The sequence below is a fragment of the Bufo bufo genome, chromosome 3, assembly GCF_905171765.1.
Source record: "Bufo bufo chromosome 3, aBufBuf1.1, whole genome shotgun sequence".
Taxonomy (NCBI): domain Eukaryota; kingdom Metazoa; phylum Chordata; class Amphibia; order Anura; family Bufonidae; genus Bufo; species Bufo bufo.
Window position 1 is genome coordinate 452224368 of NC_053391.1, and position 22136 is coordinate 452246503.

The 22136-nt window shown below is 43.8% G+C and overlaps 1 protein-coding gene across 2 annotated transcripts in view; it reads right to left on the reverse strand.

The window, feature by feature from the left end:
- GABRB3 (gamma-aminobutyric acid type A receptor subunit beta3) overlaps window positions 1-22136 on the reverse strand; it is a 328007-nt gene that overhangs the window by 15394 nt on the left and 290477 nt on the right. The window contains exons 8-9 of one of the 2 annotated variants that reach the window (XM_040421746.1): window positions 10675-10919; window positions 8239-8244 (exon numbers count right to left, since the gene is read on the reverse strand). In XM_040421746.1, coding sequence (XP_040277680.1) covers window positions 8239-8244; window positions 10675-10919 — 251 coding nt within the window. The remainder of the gene's footprint in view (window positions 1-8238; window positions 8245-10674; window positions 10920-22136) is intronic. The other variant, XM_040421745.1, reaches the window with a different exon arrangement.

Genomic DNA, 22136 nt, shown 5'->3' on the forward strand with positions numbered 1-22136 from the left:
ACGTTTCACTGCCATGGCTGTTGGGGGGTGGGGTGGCAGGAGCAGTACCAGCTCCATCAGCAGCAGCCTGAGTCTAGAGTCGCTGATGAGCAGCTTTCTTCACCCGCATAGTGAAGAAACTACTTGGAGTGCACCCTGCCAGCTGTCATTGAAGATCCACTGGACTATTTGGCAGCCAAACTGAATTTGTGGCTGCAACTGGCCGAGTTTGCCCTGGAAAAGCTGTCCTGCCCGACCAGTAGTGTGGCATCCGAGTGGGTGTTTTGTGCAGTGGGCGCCATAGCCACCACAAGAGAACTCACTTGTTCACCCAAAATGTGAAGAGACTGACCTTTGTCAAGATGAATCAGGCGTGGATCAGCCAGGATTTCCACCCACCAATGCCTGATGCATCAGATTAGATCATCCATGCTGCCTCAGCCAAACCTTGAAAAAAGAGACTGGTTTCTTCTGGCTAACTGCCTCAGCTACTATTCTGATGCTGCCACCCACCTGATGTCACACATCTGATGCTGAGTGCTGCTTCTTACACCCACCATCGTCAGTGTATACTGTTAGTGCCAATCCACCTCCCCACTCTGTCACCGGGTCACTCTGTGGACTCCTGATGCTGCTGCCACCTCCACAATATGTAACCTTGACAGTCTGTGGTATTCTGATGCTACCTTAACACTTTGTCACCTTGCCACTCTGTAGCCTTCTCATGCTGCTGCTGCCACCTCCACACTCTGTCATTGCACCACTGTGTGGTCTCTTGATGCTGCAGCCACCTCCACACTTTGTCATTGTGCCACTCTGTGGCCTCCTTGTGCTGCTGCTACCTCAATACTATGTCACTGGGCCACTCTGCAGCCTTCTCATGCTGCTGCTGCCACCTCCACACTCTGTCATTGTGCCACTCTGTGGTCTCCTGATGCTGCTGCTACCTCCACACTCTGTCACCTTGCCATTCTGTGTTCTCCTGATGCTGCTGCTACCTCAACACTATGTCACCTTGCCACTCTGTGGTCTCCTGATGATGCCTTTACCTCCACACTATAAAACAAATAGGAGGAGGTCAGCACATCCCAATGCGCAGGTGCACGCTGCCATGGCTGAAAATACATATAGAACAACACATAATGCAACAGCACTCTACAAACTAAATAAAGTACCAAGGTATATTGTATTACCAATGCTATGCTAATAAATTAGAGATGCTTAGCAAATACATATTGTACCAAATTATTTGAGCCCGTCTGCTGCACGCCAAGACGATCTCTATAAGACGGGTCCTAACACTAAACTCACCTGTTGGGTGCTATAACAGCGACCATGAAATTCAGGAAGTGTAGGTCCCACATGCATGCTGGGCCCCTTTTGGTTTATATCTCTATGGTGCCAAAATGGCCTCCAATGAATCCAGGGACTACAAATACCAGCATGCATGTTGAGCAAACTATGTACTCATGCTAATTGAAATCAGCCCATGACGCAAAACAGGCCACAGGAGTGCACGACCAAATAGGAGTCAGCCACAACTCCCATACAAACTACAAAACAAAGAGGGGGGAGGTCAGCACATCCCAATGCGCAGGTGCACGCTGCCATGGCTGAAAATACATATAGAACAACACATAATGCAACAGCACTCTACAAACCAATTAAAGTACAAAGGTATATTGTATTGCCAATGCTATGCTAATAAATTAGAGATGCTTAGCAAATACATTTTGTACAAAATAATTTGAGCCCGTCTGCCGCACGCCAAGGCGATCTCTATTAGACGGTTCCTAACACTAAACTCACCTGTTGGGTGCCATAACAGCGACCATGAAATTCAGGAAGTGTAGGTCCCACATGCATGCTGGGCCCCTTTTGGTTTATATCTCTATGGTGCCAAAATGGCCTCCAATGAATCCAGGTACTACAAATACCAGCATGCATGCTGAGCATACTATGTTCTAATGCTAATTAAAATCAGCCCATGATGCAAAACGGGCCACAGGAGTGCACGACCAAATAGGAGTCAGCCACAACTCCCATACATGTGGTCTCCTAATGCGGCTGCCACCTCCACACTATGTCACCTTGCCACTCTGTGGTCTCCTGATGCTACCTCAAGACTATGTCACCCTTCCACTCTGTGGCCTTCTCATGCTCATGCTTTCACATCTACACTCATTGTGCCACTCTGTGTCCTCCTCATGCTGCTGCCACCTCCACTCTATGTCATTGTGCCACTATGTGGTCTCCTGATGCTGCTTGTACCTCCACACTATATCACCTTGCCACTCTGTGGTTTCCTGATGCTGCTGCCAACTCCACACAATGTCATAGGGCCACTCTGTGGACTTCTTATGCTGTTTCCACCCTTCCGACTTCATGACTAGGCCACTATTTTGCCTTTTTGGCCTGGTTGACATCATCATTTTTTTGACCCTTCTTCTGATCTGTCAGAAGGAAGAATAAATGAGACACACAACGGATCCTGTCTACATAGCAGCTGTAAGGCCTGTATGGTCCCATCAGAATTGGCTTATGATATGGTAGCCAAAAGCAGTAGTGGGTACAAAACACAGAAGACATGCAAATATTCCATTCATGTGTCATCTCTGTTTTGTAACCACTCCTGTTTTTTTTTTGGGCATTAGCAATACTGATGTATAACTGACCAAATGCAGACCGAGTGAAGGTGGATGCTCAACAGACAGGATCCGTTTTTTGGGGGGTTATTGTTATGACGGATCAGAGGAAGTGCAAAATAATCAGTGACGTCAACACAAACTTACTGCTGACACTCTCTCCACTCTGTCAGGAGGATCTACTTGTATAAGCGTTTAATAGAACAGTTTCTGTAGACATCTATGTGGAATTAGCTGATGATGGTGTAAAACAAGTGCACTCTTTCACGCTATAGTAGGATTTTGGGACTCTGAACGGTTCTTTATAACTGACGCTAACATCGGCCTGTAAGGCCGAGTTCACACTTGAGTTATTTGGTCAGTTTTGGCCCCTTCACTGCCTAAAGAAGTGAAGCGTGCAGTGATTCTAAGATCGACACCTGTCATTAGTGATGTCCCGAACTATTCGCCGGCGAACAGTTCACGGCGAACATAGCTTGTTCGCGTTCGCCACCTATACATCATCATTGAGCAAACTTTGACCCTGTACCTCACAGTCAGCAGACACATTCCAACCAATCAGCAGCAGACCCTCCCTCCCAGACCCTCCCACCTCCTGGACAGCATCCATTTTATATTCATTCGGAAGCTGCATTCTTAGTGAGAGGAGGGACAGTGCTGCTGCTGCTGATTTAATAGGGAAAGCGTTAGCTAGGGCAGTGTTCTGTGTCCACAGACTCATCTGCTGTAAGGACAGCGTCCTGACAGCACCCCAAAAAGCCCTTTTTAGGGCCGGTACATTAGTCTGCTTTTTTTTTTTTTTTATATACAGTCATGTGAAAAAATTAGGACACCCTTTGAAAGCATGTGGTTTTTTGTAACATTTTTAATAAATGGTTATTTCATCTCCGTTTCAACAATACAGAGAGATTAAAGTAATCCAACTAAACAAAGAAAACTGAAGAAAAGTCTTTTCAAGATCTTCTGTAAATGTCATTCTACAAAAATGGCTATTCTAACTGAGGAAAAAGATAGGACACCCTCACATGTATTCCCTCTTAAATTGGCTCAGATCTCACACAGGTATATCACACCAGGTGCACATAATTAGTAGATCGTTACTCTGCATGTTGAATGAGGCTTGCCCTATTTAAACCTCAGACATTTAGTTTGGTGTGCTCCTGACTGTTGAAGTGAGAGTGAGCACCATGGTGAGAGCAAAAGAGCTGTCAGAGGACTTCAGAAAAAAGATTGTAGCAGCCTATGAGTCTGGGAAGGGATTTAAAAAGATCTCAAAAGATTTTGAAATCAGCCATTCCACTGTCCGGAAGATAGTCTACAAGTGGAGGGCTTTCAAAACAACTGCCAACATGCCCAGGACTGGTCGCCCCAGCAAGTTCACCCCAAGAGCAGACCGCAAGATGCTAAAAGAGGTATCCAAAAACCCTAAAGTGTCATCTCGAGAACTACAGCAGGCTCTGGCTACTGTTGATGTAGAAGTACATGCCTCTACAATCAGAAAGAGACTGTACAAGTTTAACTTGCATGGGAGGTGTGCAAGGAGGAAACCTTTGCTTTCCAAGAGAAACATCGAGGCCAGACTGACATTTGCCAGCGATAAAGTTGACAAAGACCAGGACTTCTGGAATAATGTTCTTTGGACAGATGAGTCCAAAATTGAATTATTTGGACACAACAGCAGAGGACATGTTTGGCGTAAACCAAACACAGCATTCCAAGAAAAGAACCTCATACCAACTGTGAAGCATGGAGGTGGAAGTGTCATGGTTTGGGGCTGCTTTGCTGCAGCAGGACCTGGTCAGCTCACCATCATAGAATCCACGATGAATTCTACTGTGTATCAGAAGGTGCTTGAAGAACATGTGAGACCATCAGTTAGAAAATTAAAGCTGAAGCGGAACTGGACCATGCAACATGACAATGACCCAAAACATACTAGTAAATCAACCAAAGATTGGCTGAAAAAGAAGAAATGGAGAGTCCTGGAATGGCCAAGTCAAAGTCCAGATTTGAATCCCATTGAGATGCTGTGGGGTGACTTGAAAAGGGCTGTACGTGCAAGAAACCCCTCAAACATCTCACAGCTGAAAAAGTTCTGCATTGAGGAGTGGGGTAAAATTTCCTCAGACCGATGTCGAAGACTGGTAGATGGCTACAAGAACCGTCTCACTGCAGTTATTTCAGCCAAAGGAGGTAACACTCGCTATTAGGGGCAAGGGTGTCCTATCTTTTTCCTCAGTTAGAATAGGCATTTTTGTAGAATGACATTTACAGAAGATCTTGAAAAGACTTTTCTTCAGTTTTCTTTGTTTAGTCGGATTACTTTAATCTCTCTGTATTGTTGAAACGGAGATGAAATAACCATTTATTAAAAATGTTACAAAAAACCACATGCTTTCAAAGGGTGTCCTAATTTTTTCACAAGACTGTATATATATATATATATATTGCAGTTGCCTGCCCGTGTGTGAGAGGCTGCAGGCCCACAGACTGTACTGTGTGCACACCACTCATATAAGGTGTCACAGTACCTTGCAGATAAACAAAGTCAATTTATAATTTTTTTTTAAATATAATCGCAGTTGCCAGACAGTGAGAGGCTGCAGGCTCACAGACTGTACTGTGTGCACACCATTCATACAGGGTGTCACAATACCTTGCAGATAAAACTAAAGTCAATTAATTTTTTCTCTGTAATAAATATAATCGCAGTTGCAAGCCAGTGAGTGTCTGGCCCACAGACTGTACTGTGGCCACTGGCCAGGCCACCACTCATACAGCTACAGGGTGTCACACCTTGCAGATAAAACTAAAGTCAATTTATTTTTTCTCTGTGATATAATCGCAGTTGCAAGCCAGTGAGTGTCTGGCCCACACAGACTGTACTGTGGCCACTGGCCAGGCCACCACTCCTACCGTTACAGGGTGTCACAATACCTTGCAAATAAAACTAAAGTAAATTTATTTTTTCTCTGTAATAAATATAAATTGCAGTTGCAAGCCAGTGAGTGTCTGGCCCACAGACTGTACTGTGGCCACTGGCCAGGCCACCACTCATACTGTTACAGGGTGTCACAAAATTTTTTCACAAAAGGCAATCCCTGATATGGGACGTAACAGGGCTTAAACTGATAGGAATAGTACTAGTTAAGACACCACTCATATAGGGTGTCACAGCACATTGCTTTGTGCTCTGTGCACACGCAGTGCCCCAACTTGGGAGTAAGAGGACCGACCAAGCTGCTTTTTCCATCTCCCGGTTCCTAAAATCAATTCAACACAAGTCCCCGGATAGGGGACGTAACAGGGATTAAACTGATAAGAATAGTTAACACACCACTCATACCGTGTGGCAGAGTACATTGCACAGCGCACGCGGAGTGCCCCAAATTGGAAGTAACAAGAAGGATGCACACAGATAAATCACATTTCTGCAAGGAGTTTGTCAACTTTTGACAACTGTTTGCGGTTGTCTAAAATCCATTCAATACACGTCCTGATAGGGGACGTAACAGGGATTAAACTGATGAGAATAGTACTACAGAAAATACCACTCATATCGGGTGTGACAGTAAATTGCACGCACAGACGCAGTGACCGTGGATTAAAAAAAAGGAGAGGGAGCCAGCGTTTTTTTAACTATCTCCCCGTTCGAAAAATCAATTCAATAAATGGACCCCAGATTGGGGACGTAACAGGGATTAAACTGATGAGAAGAGAACTACAGAAAATAACACTCATATCGGGTGTGAGAGTAAATTGCACGGCACAGACGCAGTGACCGTGGATTCAAACAAAGGGGAGGTAGCCAGCGTTTTTTTAACCATCTCCCCGTTCGAAAAATCTATTCAATAAATGGACCCCAGATTGGGGACGTAACAGGGATTAAACTGATGAGAAGAGAACTACAGAAAATACCACTCATATCGGGTGTGAGAGTAAATTGCACGGTGCAGACGCAGTGACCGTGGATTCAAACAAGGGGGAGGGAGCCAGCGTTTTTTTAACCATCTCCCCGTTCGAAAAATCAATTCAATTCACCTTTTGGGGGCCCTTGGTGTTGTACGTGGCTGGGTGGAGGAAGAAACCTTCAATGACATCAACGGGACATGGCTAGCTTGGTATCCAACCTTGTGCAAATGGGGAGTTTGCGGTTGGGCAAATGGACTGTTTGCGGTTGTTTGCGGTGCATTAAAAGGGGAGTTTGGTCTGTCAATGTCTGTGAAGCGGGCGCAACCCTTACACTGCCTGATCGATACAACATCATACCTGATCGCATACACACACTGGATGTTTTAAACCACGTTGTTCAAAAATTTTTAGGATTGTTAGGTGATTTATGCCCTTTATGGATTAAAACCCAACTCTGCATCAACCATGTAATTTTCCATGGGAGTTTTGCCATGGATACCCTTCCGGCATGCCACAGTCCAGGTGTTAGTCCCCTTGAAACTACTTTTCCATCACTACTGTGGCTAGAAAGAGTCCCTGTGGGTTTTAAAATTCGCCTGCCTATTGAAGTCTATGGCGGTTCGCGAACACTTGAGGAAATTCGCATTCGCTGTTCGCGAACTGAAAATTTTATGTTCGCGACATCTCTATCTGTCATCTGCGTGTCATACTGACTCACAGTATTGTTTCACTACCACAGCAGACTCACTATGCATGTTGCTGCAAGGAACAGGGTTCTACACCACTATACAGGCTCTCTGCAGCCAGGAAATAGCTCTTTTCTAACACGAATCGCCACAAATTAATTCGTATCGAATCAAATAATTTCGGAAAATTCGGCAAACCAACTGAATCAAATTTTTTTGAAATTCGCTCATCTCTAATCATAACTGATGCAAAAAAAAAAAAAAGGATCAGTTATTTTTGGTGGAAACTAAACTAAGTACAGTACAAATGATACTCAAAATAACAGATTTGTTTTCCTTTTATTATTCTGTACTTCTGACTGATCAGAAGAACACAAAGCTAAACAGTGATGTGAATTCGGCCATATATGGTGACTTCCTTTTCGTCTTTAGAGCTACAGATCTTCTCATTCTCAGGTCCATCTGCCTGCTTTGCACTACTGGTATAGCCATCTTGAACTGGAGGCTCATTTTATTGGAACAAAGACAGGTATGATGCAACTTACAGAACCTACTGACTCCTATTTGTCCTTCAGGACAAACGTGACACACTGATATTCTTAGCATTAAAAAAAAAGCCACAGAAACCTGACATAACTGACCCTAATGGTAGTGGTAATAAAGTCTAAGGATTTAAACTGATGACAAAATTATGCCTTTTAATGGCAAAAACCTTTACAGTGTTAGTATAAGCCATTTGCACAGGAAACAACACAAATGGAAATGTTAACCTAGCTTTAGAGAAGGGGGCCATTCCATTGGGTGGGAGCTGCAGCATTGACCTTATCATTATGAGATAGTGAGGTTTATTCAGATTTTCTTTTACTACTGTTATATTTTACTGTTATTTTGTCACTAAAATTTAAAAAAGAAAATAATCATTTCGCTCAGCCTACTATTGTATTAACTACTTTTGACTATTGTTTTTAGCAAATTCATTAGAAATATTTTTAGAAGTTTCTATAAGACAAGGTTACCTTCACCTTAAAGAGGACCTGGCACCTCTCCTGACATGCCTGTTTTAATAGTTTCATGCATTCTCAATGTAATAACAATTCTGGAGCATCTATTTTTATGTCTCTAGAAGTTATAAATTTAATAGTTTGCGGCGGGTCCCATTCATTTTGATGGCAGGCGAACCTGAAAAACCTTCAGCTCATATTTGCAGCCAAGAAATAAGTACTAGAAGTGCACAAATAGTCCCACAACATGGACAGTGACATACCAGATGTATTATTCAAATTTGCGATCTACATTCATTATTTTTATCAATGCGAAATATCGGCAATATAATTTCCGCGTACACGCATGCGCACACCAGTTCGAATTATTTTTTTCAATACCGTTTGTCACTGTGTGTAACAGAGGGAACGCAGCGAAACCGCAAACAAATGCTGCAGTACCCAAATGCACTATAAAGAAAGTATAATATTGGTATATACTACCCAGCTTCTATCAGTTTTTTGGGGGGGCGACTGGTATATCACACCAGTTATAATAATTTTTTCCGATAGCGTTTGTCACTGTGTGTAGCAGAGGGAACACAGCAAAACCGCAAACAAATGCTGCTGTACCCAAATAGACTATATAGAAAGTATATTATTGGTATATAACACCCCGTTTCTATTAGGTTTTTTTTGGGGGGGGGGCGACTGGTATATCACACCAGTTATAATTAATTTTTCTAAATGCGTTTGTCACTCTGTGAAGCTGCAGAACCGCTCACCACTGCTGCACAATACAAATCCAATAAAATATACTTTCTATGTTAGAAAGTATATTATAAGTGTATTACACCCCTCTGTACTGCAAACCTATCAATAGCACACCTATATCAGTCCTTAAAAGGACTTTTGTGGACCTATTTGATAGCGTTTTTGTCCCTAACAGCCTGTCCCTGCTCCACACAGCAACCTTTCACTACACTGACAAAAGACTGAATGTCGGGTCTATTTATAAGGTAGGGGGTATGTCCATGTGCTGAAACTTTTCAATTGGCTGTCCTGTACCACCTAATGGATGTGTCATGGGTCAAAGTTCTTCACAATGTAAAAGAATATGGCGGGCGCGAATATCCATATGTTCGCATGTTCGCATGTTCGGCGAATCACGAACGAGCAAAGTTTGCCGCGAACCGACGGCCGGGTGAACCGCAAGGCCATCACTAGTTCTAAATGACTTACTAGCAGTTTTCAGTAAGGGGTGGTAACCAGCTGGGGGTGTGTACCTGCACAGTGTGAAAATGGGGCCACTGATTGGATAAAGTGAGTCTGTGCAGGGACACCCCCCCAACTTGTTACCTCCCCTCTGTGCCCTTACTGCAGACTGCTAGCAATTATTTAATCCTTCTAGTAGAAATAATAAAGGAGTGGCACAACATAGAGCCATAAGAATAGATGCTCCATAATTGTTATTACATGGGGAATGCATTAAGCTATTAAAACATGCATGTCAGGAGTGGTGAAAGGTCCTCTTTAACCTTCAAGTCCCAAAGGAAAAAAAACTGTGTTTTAGCCATAATGTCAAAAAGTTTCTGCCATGGGTTCAAGGTGAGCTGGGGAGGAGTGCATGACCTGTGGCCACATGCAGGAGAATGGAAGTCCATTGGATTGATCCCTGTTTCACACCCCAAAAATTAGTTAATGAGTTAGATGCTTATGTCTCTCTCCATAGTTCATGGTAGTTGTGAAATGTTAAGTGATTTCCACAACGCCCATCATCTATAATGGAGAGAGCTACGTGCATGCCTGGTCTCCTACTGTCTGGCATACTAATTGGGGGCAAAGGGACCCCCATCATCCTAATAAGTCAGTATCCTGGAAGTGAAACCTTCACTTATCACAAATTTATGGCATATACTTTTGAATTTGATACGCCATAACTGCCTCAGATGGTAATGCCCTTTTAGTTTTTAGACAAGGGCTACATGGTAACATCAGCCATGCTGTATAAAGATTGTGACATTACACTGCATGGAGTAGCGATGTGACTTACTGTCACATGACCACTGCAAAAATCCAACAATGTTGGGTTTTCGATCACAAGTTGCAAGCGACTTTGTCATTATAGACTAATAACAGAAAAACAAAACAAGTTGTGTGAGACTATGATTTGCTTGCAACCTTTCTTCAATTTGACTGTTTTATTTTTAACAGCAAAATCCCAGCTCCAAAATAGTTGTGCAACATTTTTGGCAACTTTTCTGAGGCTTACAGTTGCGTGATCAATGTTGCCATGCCAGCCAAATTGTTTGGATCTCGGACCAGAAAAGGTTGTGCACCCCTATTCTAAAGATGTAAGGTACCTATACACTTTCAATAGCTCTTGGTCAGGTTTCATCTAATGGGTATGGGAACACATTGGCTAAAATAAATGTGTGTATTTTAATGCAAATAAAAAAAATTATAATTTACCCGGTTGCTTTCAAATTTGGAGCGATCATTATTTGCCTTGGCTGTTTTCTCTGCAAGTTTCTTTTGCATTTGTGGGCCCCTTCCAAAAAAGATGTAGTTGACAAAGGCATACTCAAGCAAGGCCAAAAACACAAATACAAAGCATCCCATCAAATACATGTCAATGGCTTTAACATAAGGAATTTTAGGCAATGTCTCACGAAGATGGGTGTTGATAGTTGTCATAGTCAGTACAGTAGTTATACCTGAAAAAGAAAATTTTAAAGTTATTAGCATAGTTAAAATATATAAAATAAAGATGGAAACATGAAAATAAAGAAAAAAGTCAAATAATGAAATATAACAGACCTTTTTAGACCTCGTGCACATGAACAAATACCGGATTTAGATAGTATTATTTAAGCGGATATAACCTCATGAGATACCGTCACATGCTACTGATTTTACTGCTTTCTTGTGACATGCTTTAAAGCATGTTGTATTATATAAATTTTGTTTCTCAGAATCATTGCTTCCAGGGGAAAATATGATACCTCACAGAGGCATCCGTACTACAAGCCCACAGTACACTCCATGCACTCTTATGTGTCTATGTACTTTTCACATGAACAATTTTGTTACTGAATCCTGACAGAGGTGCAGTTGTTGCAAAAAATATCTATTATTTTTAATAGACAAGAATACAAAATTTGCAGGCAGCACATCAGACAATAAGTAAGGAGGAATGCCAGCGGCTGTAGAGGCGATCCACCGCCCAAATAGTGAATAGAAAAACAAACTCCACGACACTTCCCAAAAAGTGTGTGTTTATTCACCAAATAGCAGCAACGTTTCAGTCCTCTCAATGGGACCTTCCTCAAGCAGTGACAGGTTGTCACTGCTTGAGGAAGGTCCCATTGAGAGGACTGAAAGTTTCTGCTAATTGGTAAATAAACACACACTTTTTGTGAAGTGCCATGGAGTTCGTTTTTCTATTATTTTTAATAGTTTTAATATTAGTTCAGTGATAGATATTTCTCGCAGTCCTACAGAGAATAAATGGAGTGGTTAGGTGCATGCATAACCAGCCGCTCCATTCGAGGTATGGGGCCCCCAATTTCATAATCAGTGGGGGTCTCGGTGATAAGATTTAATAGTTAACCTAACTGGCATACTCCTTTAATCATGACTAAAAATAGATTGATAGTTAAAGAGTTATTCCCATGTTAGATGTTTATTGCTTTTTTTTAAATCCAGATGAAATCGCTAATAAAAATGAAACTTATTGGTGGGTGCTAATCAGATTTATTACTTTAAATCTGTGTCTTTTATTGTTCCTTGCTCACTGCTGCTGAATGACTTGTGGGCAGTACTTATCCTGGTAACTTGCATGTTAAGCAAGCAGTGCTACAAAAACTCTAATAACTACTTGGCAGCTACATGCTGTGTGCAGTGCTACAGAACAGTGCCATTGCTTCTGCGCATGCTCGGGAGCCATCTTATAGTCTTCAACAGAGCTGCTATGAGGTGCCCAGGCACAAGCTCTCCTGAGATCCTGGCCATCAAGTTTTCCCCATCATTCTGCTCTCAGTACCCCATAATTAGAAAGTCAAAACAGAATGTTTAAAATGTTTGCTAATTTATTGAAGGGAAAAAACTTAAATATTGCACTGACATAAGTATTCAGACCCTTTACTCAGTACTTAGTTGAAGCACATTTGGCAGCAATTACAGCCTCCAGTCTTTTTGGGTATGATGCCAAAAGGACGGATTTGGGGATTCTCTGCCATTCTTTTCTGCAGATCCTATGAAGCTCTGTGAGGATAGATGGGAATTGGAGACCAGAGTCATTCCCTCCTTATAGCTTGGTTTTTCAGCTGCGAGACCTTATATAGACAGGAGTGTCTTTCTTAATCATGTTCAATCTATTGAATTTACCAGAAGTTTACTCCAGTCAAGGTGTAGAAACATCTCAAAGATGATCAACAAAAATGGGATGATACAGAGCTAAAAAGTCATAGTGAAGGATCTGGATACTTATGTCCATTAGAAATTTTTGCTTTTCCTTTTCGAGTGCAAATTTATGGGAGAAAACTTGATTTAAATTTGTATTTTTATTTTTTAGCACAAGGCCACAACATAAAATGGAATAAAAAGAAAGGGTCTGAAGACTTTCTGAATGCACTGTATATAGAAAGTTGGCAAACAACTGCTTACTAGTGAAGAGCGAGCACCAAAGTGTTCAGGGACTCGGTCCGAACACATAGCAATATTCGTGCGGTAGGCCGAGCACCCGAGTATAATAAAAGTCAATGGGAGACAACCAGGCACCCCCTGCTCGGATGAGGGGATGGTGCCTGGTTCATAGGAAAAGGTCTGAAAGTGATGGAAACACCTCTGAAATCGATCAGGAACAGCAGGGGGACCATGTATGGATGCATCTTGGACTCCAATGTCGCTGCTGGGAACCATGTTGTATGCCACTTTTACAGACCGACAGTAAAACGACCAAAACCCCGCCCCCCCCCCCCAAAAAAAAAATCTTTTTAGAGGAAAAATTGTTAGGAAAAATTATTTTCTATGTATTCAATTGTATATACAGTGTAAGTGCTGCCAAAAATTACAAGGAAGAAGCACTCCGAAACAGCCTGTATATCATATAAAGGAGGGCCTCATTCACATGGTGCTACAATTGTTCAGGTACACTGCTACACTCCTAAAGCCTATGCACTAAGTGAAAGGGCTGCCAAATATTACAAGGAACCGACACTCCAATACACCCTTTCTTACACATAAAGGAGGGCATTATACACACCCTTGAAAAATTATCCTTGATGGCCTGCTGGTGACCCTCCAAAACATTCAGAACGAGGGCATGCTGGTCACCCTATAAAAAATTAGGGGCGAGTGCCTGCTGCTGAGCTGACCTTCTAAAACATTATATGTGAGGGCCTGCTGTTCAGCTGACGCTCTAAAACATTATATGTGAGGGAATTCAGGTGAGCAGACCGCATTAAACATTACAGATGAGGGCCTACAGGTGAGCAGACCGTATAAATTATTAGAGGTGAGGGTCTACAGGTGAGCAGACTGTATAAAACATTGGAGGTGAGGGCCTGAAGGTGAGCGAACCCTATAAAAAATTGTAGTGAGGGCCTACAGGTGAGCAGACCATATAAAACATTAGAGGTGAGGGCGTACCGGTGAGCAGACCGTATAAAACATCAGAGGTGAGGGCCTAAAGGTGAGCTGACCCTATAAAACATTGTAGTGAGGGCCTACAGGTGAGCAGACAGTATAAAACATTAAAGGTGAGGGCCTACCGGTGAGCAGACCGTATAAAACATTGGAGGTGCGGGCCTGAACGTGAGCGGACCCTATAAAGCATTGTAGTGAGGGCCTACAGGTGAGCAGACTGTATAAAACATTAGAGGTGAGGGCCTACCGGTGAGCAGACCGTATAAAACATTGGAGGTGAGGGCCTGAAGGTGAGCGGACCCTATAAAACATTGTAGTGAGGGCATATATACTATATGGAAGAGGAGGATGAAAAAACAAGATTCAAACATATACCCTTTTTTTGCGGTGAAAAGGGTGCATCTGAATCTTGTGGATTGAGTACATTATAAAGCATACATTTAAATTGCGTTTTTGTTCCTCGTTAGCTCAGCTTTCCTCTGGTGGAGTGGAGAAGTCAGGGGCAATCAAGGCCTTGTTCATTTTTATCTGAGTCAATCTGTCAGCATTGTCAGTGGACAAGTGGATACACTTATCTGTTATAATGCCACCAGCAGCACTAAATACACGCTCAGACAATACGCTGGTGGCAGGGCAGGCCAGCACCTCCAAGGCATAGAGCGTAAGTTCGTGCCATGTGTCCAGCTTCGACATCCAGTAGTTGTAAAGCACTGAGGGATCATTGAGGACGCTGACACGGTCTGCTATGTATTCCTTCACCATCTTCCAAAACTTTTCCCTCCTTGTGACACTAGGCCGCGCATCAGGGTGAGGGTGCTGGCGGGGTGTCATGAAAGTGTCCCATGCCTTGGAGAGTGTTGCCCTGCCTTTGTTGAAACCGGAGTGTGTTCCCATTGTCTGCCTTCCTCGTTTGCCTATGGAAGTACGGACTCTGCCGCCAGGTTTGTCAGATGGAAATGTTTGGAGCAATTTCTCAACAAGGACCTTCTGGTATTGCACCATTTTACTTGCCCTCTCCACCACAGGAATGAGAGATGAGAAGTTCTCTTTGTAGCGGGGGTCAAGAAAGGTGAACACCCAGTAATCATTGTTAGCCTAAGATGAATTCAGCCATGTGTGCCAGAGTACCAACAGGCAAGATGTCTATGTCGACGTCAGGATGACTTTCCATCTCCTCATTCTCCTCCTCATCCCCTTGTGCCCATCCACGTCGAACCGATGGAATTAAAGTTCCGTCGGTAGTACCCTCTGTAGCAGAGGCAACTGTCTCCAGCTACTCCTCCTCATGGTCCAATTCGTGCTGAGAAGACAAAATGTGGGTGGTCTGGCTATCACCTACACTAAAGTCCTCCCCCATTTCCATGTCTGCCACATTCAGAGCGTGAGCAGCGATCATTTGAGTAGACATAGAAGTGGGATGCTTACGCTGATTATAGCGTTATCGCCACTAACCATCTGTGTGGATTCATCAAAGTTTCTTAAAATATCACAGAGGTCTGCCATCAATTCCCACTCCTCGCTTGTGAATAGTGGAAGTTGACTCGAAAGGCGACGACCATGTTGCAGCTGGTATTCCACAACTGCCCTCACAAAGCCTGGACAACATGTAGAAAGTAGAGTTCCAGCGCGTTCTAACGTCTCACAACAGTCGGTGAGCTGGAAGCCCCAAGCCCTGTTGCAGCGTTGACAGAGCAGCTGAAGCTGTGGACGACTTGCCGAAATGGGCACCCACGCGCGCGCGTCTTTACTAGTAGCTCTGTCAAATTTAGGTACGTTTTAATAAACCACTGAACCACTAAGTTTAATACGTGCGCAAGGCATGGCACGTTCATCAGGTTGCTGAGCTCCAAAGCCGACCACCAAGTTACGGCCATTGTCCAACACAACCATGCCTGGTTATAGGTTGAGGGTCGACAGCAGCAGCTCGGTCTGGTCCCTTATACTCTGCCACAGCTCTGCAGTGGTGTGGTGTTTGTACCGACTGATGGCTGACTGCTGGAGGTAGAAGTGATGGAGGTAGCAGTGGAAGAGGAGGAGGAGAAGTGGGGGGTTGGAGCCAGTAACATAGCTGCTGGCGGAGACCCTGATGGACATAGGGCCCGCAATCCTGGGCGTGGGTAACACCTGTGCCATCCCAGGGTACGACTCACTCCCGGCCTCCACAACATTCACCCAGTGTGCGGTCAGGGAAATGTAGCGTCCCTGGCCACCAGCACTTGTCCATGTGTCCATGGTCAAGTGGACCTTCCCAGTAACTGCGTTGGTCAGGGCACGGGTGATGTTCTCGGACACATGTTGGTGTAAGGTGGGCACGGCACACCGTGAAAAATAGTGGCGGCTGGGGACTGCGTACCGAGGGACGGCCGCCACCATCAGGTTGTGGAAGGCCTCAGTCTCCACAAGCCTATATGGCAACATTTCAAGGGCCAGTTATTTTGAAAGTTGCGCATTTAGTGCTATCGACAGTGGGTGGGTGGCTGGGTATTTCCGCGTTCAAATGCCTGGGGTAAGGACAATCGGACACTGTGCTGGGACAAGGAAGTGGATGTAGTTGCTGATGGTACATGCGAAGGCCCAGGTGCAGGGCAAGGGGCATCCGGCCCTGCGCCTTCGACAGGGGATTGGCCAGCAGTGCGTAACACAGGGGAGGAGGAGGCAGTGGGGTGGCCCGCAGACCCAGATTGTGGACCCAGGCTTTCGGCCCACTGATTAGGGTGCTTGGATGCCATGTGGTGGGTGATGCTGGTGGTGGCGAGGTTGCTGGTGTTCGCACCCCGGCTCATTTTGGTACGGCACAGGTTGCAAACTACCACTCTTTTGTCGTCTGCACTTTTCGCAAAAAAAGCGCCATACTGCGGAACACCTACCCCTTGGCAAGGGAGATTTACGCATGTGGGTGCTCTGTGTAACGGTTGCGGGCCTGTTTGGTGTGGGCCAACTTCTCCCTTTTACCACACCACTGCCTCTTACAGCTTGTTGCGGTGCTGCAGATGCCTCCTCGTCTGTACTGCTTTCCTCGCTCTGCTTTTCACCTTCCCAAGTTGGGTCAGTGACCTCATTGTCCACCACCTCCTCTTCCACTTCCTCGTCCCCATCCTCCTGACTTGACCTAACTACAACCTCAGTGATTGACAACTGTGTCTCATCCTCATCCACCTCGTGAACAAATAAATGACGTTCACCACCCTCATCTTCTTAACTCTGTGATAGGTCAAGGGGTTGTGAATCAGGGCACAAGATTTGTGCCTCTTCAAGCGTGCTTGACAAGAGGGCCAAATCTAGTAATGACGATGAAAATAGGTCCTCGGAATGTCCGAGTGTGGTATCAACGGTTTGTCCGACTCCTGACTCTACATGGTGGGAGGAAGGAGGATCAGGGTGAGGATTCTGTGGCCCCGACTCTTTGCTAATGAGACTGGTCTTGGTGGAAGAGAGGGTGGAAGAATTATCTTCTGCCATCCAACCGACCACCCGGTCGCACTGATCCGACTTGGACAGTGTTGTCCTGCGACACCCAGTTAACTGTGAAATGAACCTGGGTATGGTGGATTTTTTCTTTTTTCCAGTTTCATCGGCAGCTGGCACAGTTTCATCGCGCCCAGGGCCAAGGACTCTGCCTGAACTGTCAGCAACACGCCCACTTCCCCGTCCCTTAGTGCTCGCCTTCTTATCTTTATATTAAAAGGTTTATTCAATAGATGTTGGACAACCTATTTAAATTTGCACCCAGCAAAATAATTCTCTGCTGGAATACTGAATATAACGTTTGTGGATAGAACGCACACATAGATGTGCCCAAAAGTAGTTAAATGTGTTCCAAATGCAAATAATTATCTGCTGGAATACTGCATATAACGTTTGTGGATTGAACGCACAAACATATGTGCCTAAAACTAGTTAAATTTGTCCCAAATAAAATGTATTCTCTGCTGGAATACTGTATATACGGTTGCGGCCTAAACGCACACACAGATGTGCCTAAAACTAGTTAAATTTGTCCAAAATAAAATGTATTCTCTGCTGGAATACTGTATATAATGTTTGTGGATTGAACGCACACACAGATGTGCCCAAAACTAGTTAAATTTGTCCAAAATACAAATAATTATCTGCTGGAATACTGTATATATGGTTGCGGCCTAAACACACACACAGATGTGCCTAAAACTTGTTAAATTTGTCCCAAATAAAATGTATTCTCTGCTGGAATATTGTATATAACGTTTGTGGATTGAACGCACACACAGATGTGCCCAAAACTAGTTAAATTTGTCCCAAATACAAATAATTCTCTGCTGGAATACTGTATATACGGTTGCGGCCTAAGCGCACACAGAGATGTGCCTAAAACTAGTTAAATTTGTCCAAAATAAAATTTATTCTCTGCTGGAATACTGTATATAACGTTTGTGGATTGAACACACACACAGATGTGCCCAAAAGTAGTTAAATGTGTCCCAAATACAAACAATTCTCTACTGGAATACTGTATATACGGTTGCGGCCTAAACGCACACACAGATGTGCCTAAAACTAGTAAAATTTGTCCCAAATAAAATTTATTCTCTGCTGGAGTACTGTATATAACGTTTGTGGATTGAACGCACACAGCTGTGCCCAAAAGTAGTTAAATGTGTCCCAAATATAAATAATTCTCTGCTGGAATACTGTATATACGTTTGCGGCCTAAATGCATACACAGATTTGCCTAAAACTAGTTAAATTTGTCCCAAATACAAATACTTATCTGCTGGAATACTGTATATATGGTTGCGGCCTAAACGCACACAGATGTGCCCAAAAGTAGTTAAATGTGTCCCAAATACAAATAATTCTCTGCTGGAATACTGTATATACGGTTGCGGCCTAAGCGCACACACAGATGTGCCTAAAACTAGTTAAATTTGTCCAAAATAAAATTTATTCTCTGCTGGAGTACTGTATATAACGTTTGTCGATTGAACGCACACACAAATGTGCCCAAAAGTAGTTAAATGTGTCCCAAATACAAATAATTCTCTGCTGGAATACTGTATATACAGTTGCGGCCTAAGCGCACACACAGATGTGCTTAAAACTAGTTAAATTTGTCCAAAATAAAATGTATTCTCTTCTGGAGTACTGTATATAACGTTTGTGGATTGAACACACACACAGATGTGCCCAAAAGTAGTTAAATGTGTCCCAAATACAAATAATTCTCTGCTGGAATACTGTATATACGGTTGCGGCTTAAACGCACACACAGATGTGCCTAAAACTAGTAAAATTTGTCCCAAATAAAAGTTATTCTCTGCTGGAATACTGTATAAAATGTTTGTGGATTGAACGCACACACAGATGTGCCCAAAACTTGTTAAATTTGCCCAAAATATAAATAAATCTCTGCTGGAGTACTGAATATAACAGTTACAGATTGAATGCACACAGAGATGTGGCACAAATTAGGTTAATTTCCCCAGAAAAAAAAAGTCTCTGATGGCGCGATGTGTATATCTCACTAGCAGGCACACTCTAGTGAATAAGCCCCCTTTTAAAATGTCTGCTAAACACACTGCTTTCTGATGGCGTACTGTAGATCTCACTAATATCAAATCTTTCTGTCTTTTAAAAGCTTTTGGTTACTTAAAAAAGCGATTTCCCAGCCCTGCACTATCTGTCCCTTCCTGAAGATGCCTGTCCCTGATACTGCTGAATTTAACTCCTGGTAAAAAAAAAAAATAATGGTACTGCACTGCTGTCAAACACACACTGTAGTCCTTAAAGGGAACCTGTCACCGGGATTTTGTGTATAGAGCTGAGGACATGGGTTGTTAGATGGCCCCTAGCACATGCACAATACCCAGTCCCCATAGCTCTGTGTGCTTTTATTGTGTAAAAAAACTGATTTAATACATATGCAAATTAACCTGAGATGAGTCCTGTCCCTGACTCCTCTCACATACAGGACTCATGTCAGGTTAACTTGTATATGTATCAAATCGTTTTTATTACACAATAAAAGCACACAGAGCTATGGGGACTGGGTATTGCAGATGTGCTAGCGGCCATCTAGCAACCCATGTCCTGAGCTCTATACACAAAATCCCGGTGACAGGTTCCCTTTAAGAGGACTGTTTGGTCTTTCAATAGTTTTTTTGGAGTTAAATCTGTGAATTTCCAGCAAAACGCTATCTGTCCCTGTCTACTGTCTGCTCTCCCTGACGCTAAATGATCCGAGCATGGGACATCGGCTCCTATATAAACTGGTATCACATGTTCCGGCCAGCCAATCAGTGTAAGGCTAATAGCTACCATGGCTATGGCATTACACTGAAGGGAATTACTTACCTGAACGCTGATTGGCTGCTTAGGAGGCGCCAAACGTGCGGTGAGGAGACTCGAGAAATGCGACGAGCACATGTGGCATTCGGCCGAGTAGCGCCATGTGCCGAGCATAGCGATGCTCGAGCCGAACCGGTACTCGGCCGAGCATGCTCGCTCATCACTACTGCTTACCAAAGACAATGAAGTGCATTCTTGGGATTTTATATCATCCACCATCATTTATATGTTTTTGAAATTGTCATAATTGTAAATTAGATAAATGATCATATATAAACCAGCTATGTACATAGAGAACAAGAATCTTCAATTAAAATATGATTAAATATAATTGATTCTGCTGGTGCTTATAGCAAAATAATTAAAGCGGTTTTCTGGGTTCAGAACTGAACTCGGACATATCCCCGTTTTCATCCAGGCAGCCCCTCTGACATGCTCCAATGCTCTCCTCTGCCCTGCACTGAATCGCGCAGGGCAAAGGCTTTTTCTGCAGGTCTGATGACATACAGTCAGGTCCATAAATATTGGGACATCAACACAATTCTAACATTTTTGGCTCTATACACCACCACAATGGATTTGAAATGAAACAAACAAGATGTGCTTTAACTGCAGACGATCAGCTTTAATTTGAGGGTATATACATCCAAATCAGGTGAAGGGTGTAGGAATTACAACAGTTTGCATATGTGCCTCCCACTTGTTAAGGGACCAAAAGTAATGGGACAGAATAATAATCATAAATTAAACTTTCACTTTTTAATACTTGGTTGCAAATTCTTTGCAGTCAATTACAGCCTGAAGTCTGGAACGCATAGACATCACCAGACGCTGGGTTTCATCCCTGGTGATGCTCTGCCAGGCCTCTACTGCAACTGTCTTCAATTCCTGCTTGTTCTTGGGGCATTTTCCCTTCAGTTTTGTCTTCAGCAAGTGAAATGCATTGTCACGGCCTATGGTGTGCGCTGTGACACTGTTGCTACACTTGCAGTTGCCCGCAGAAACATGTTGCTGTGTGTGCATGCGGTGGCAGTGTCTCGGCCTTTTGGGTGATTGCTGTGACATGGTTGCCACGCATGTTGCTGCCTGCGGCAACGTGTAGCTTTCCATGCTTGTGTGTGCACTTCCCTTTAAGTGGCTTCCTCCCCTTGTCTGGTGTTGGAAGGGTTAACTCCCTTCCTAGTGTTTTAACACTGGGTTTATGTGTGTGTGGGTGTGGCTGCTTGGTCTATTTAGCCTCTGCTGGATGTCTGAAGCTGGGGGGTACTCCAGCCATGGTGTATGCTGGAGCTATCTTCCTGGCATTTTCCATCTGTCCAGTGAGGGCCACCCTTGTGGTCATAGATAGAAGATGTTTTTATGGTGTCTTATGTTTATTGCAGCTATGGGTGTCCTGGGTCCCTGTGTGGTTTGTGGTGTGTGCTGTGTCCTTTTAATGTTGGTGTGGAGACCAGCACTTGTGCACGTGTTCCAGTCAGTGTGTCTGTGGCAGGTAAGTGTGTTACTGGTTTCACTTACCTGCCATCTCCTTATTGCTGTATGTGTTCCCCTCTCCTTGCAGCCTGGCCTCAGATAGAGACTCCTGTTCCTCCATGACTGGGATGAACAGGTTGTCTCTCCCCTGCTCCTAAGTGAGGGATTTCCAGGGGGCGACTTAATATTTCTAGGTATCCTGAGTATGAGTCGTCCTACCATCGGGGTCCACTCATACAGTGAGGAGTCAGGGAGAGGATTAGGGACGCAGTAGGAGGTGACCTGCTCCCTTATTACTCCTTTTGGCCAGGCTGATCCCCTTTTTCCTTTTGACACCGCACGGTGGGGGGTTTCCCCCACTCTCCGCCGTGACATGCATGCTTAATCGGATTCAGGTCAGGTGATTGACTTGTCCATTGCATAACATTCCATTTATTTCCATTTATTTCCCTTTTGCAGTATGCTTTTGGTCATTGTCCCTCTGCACT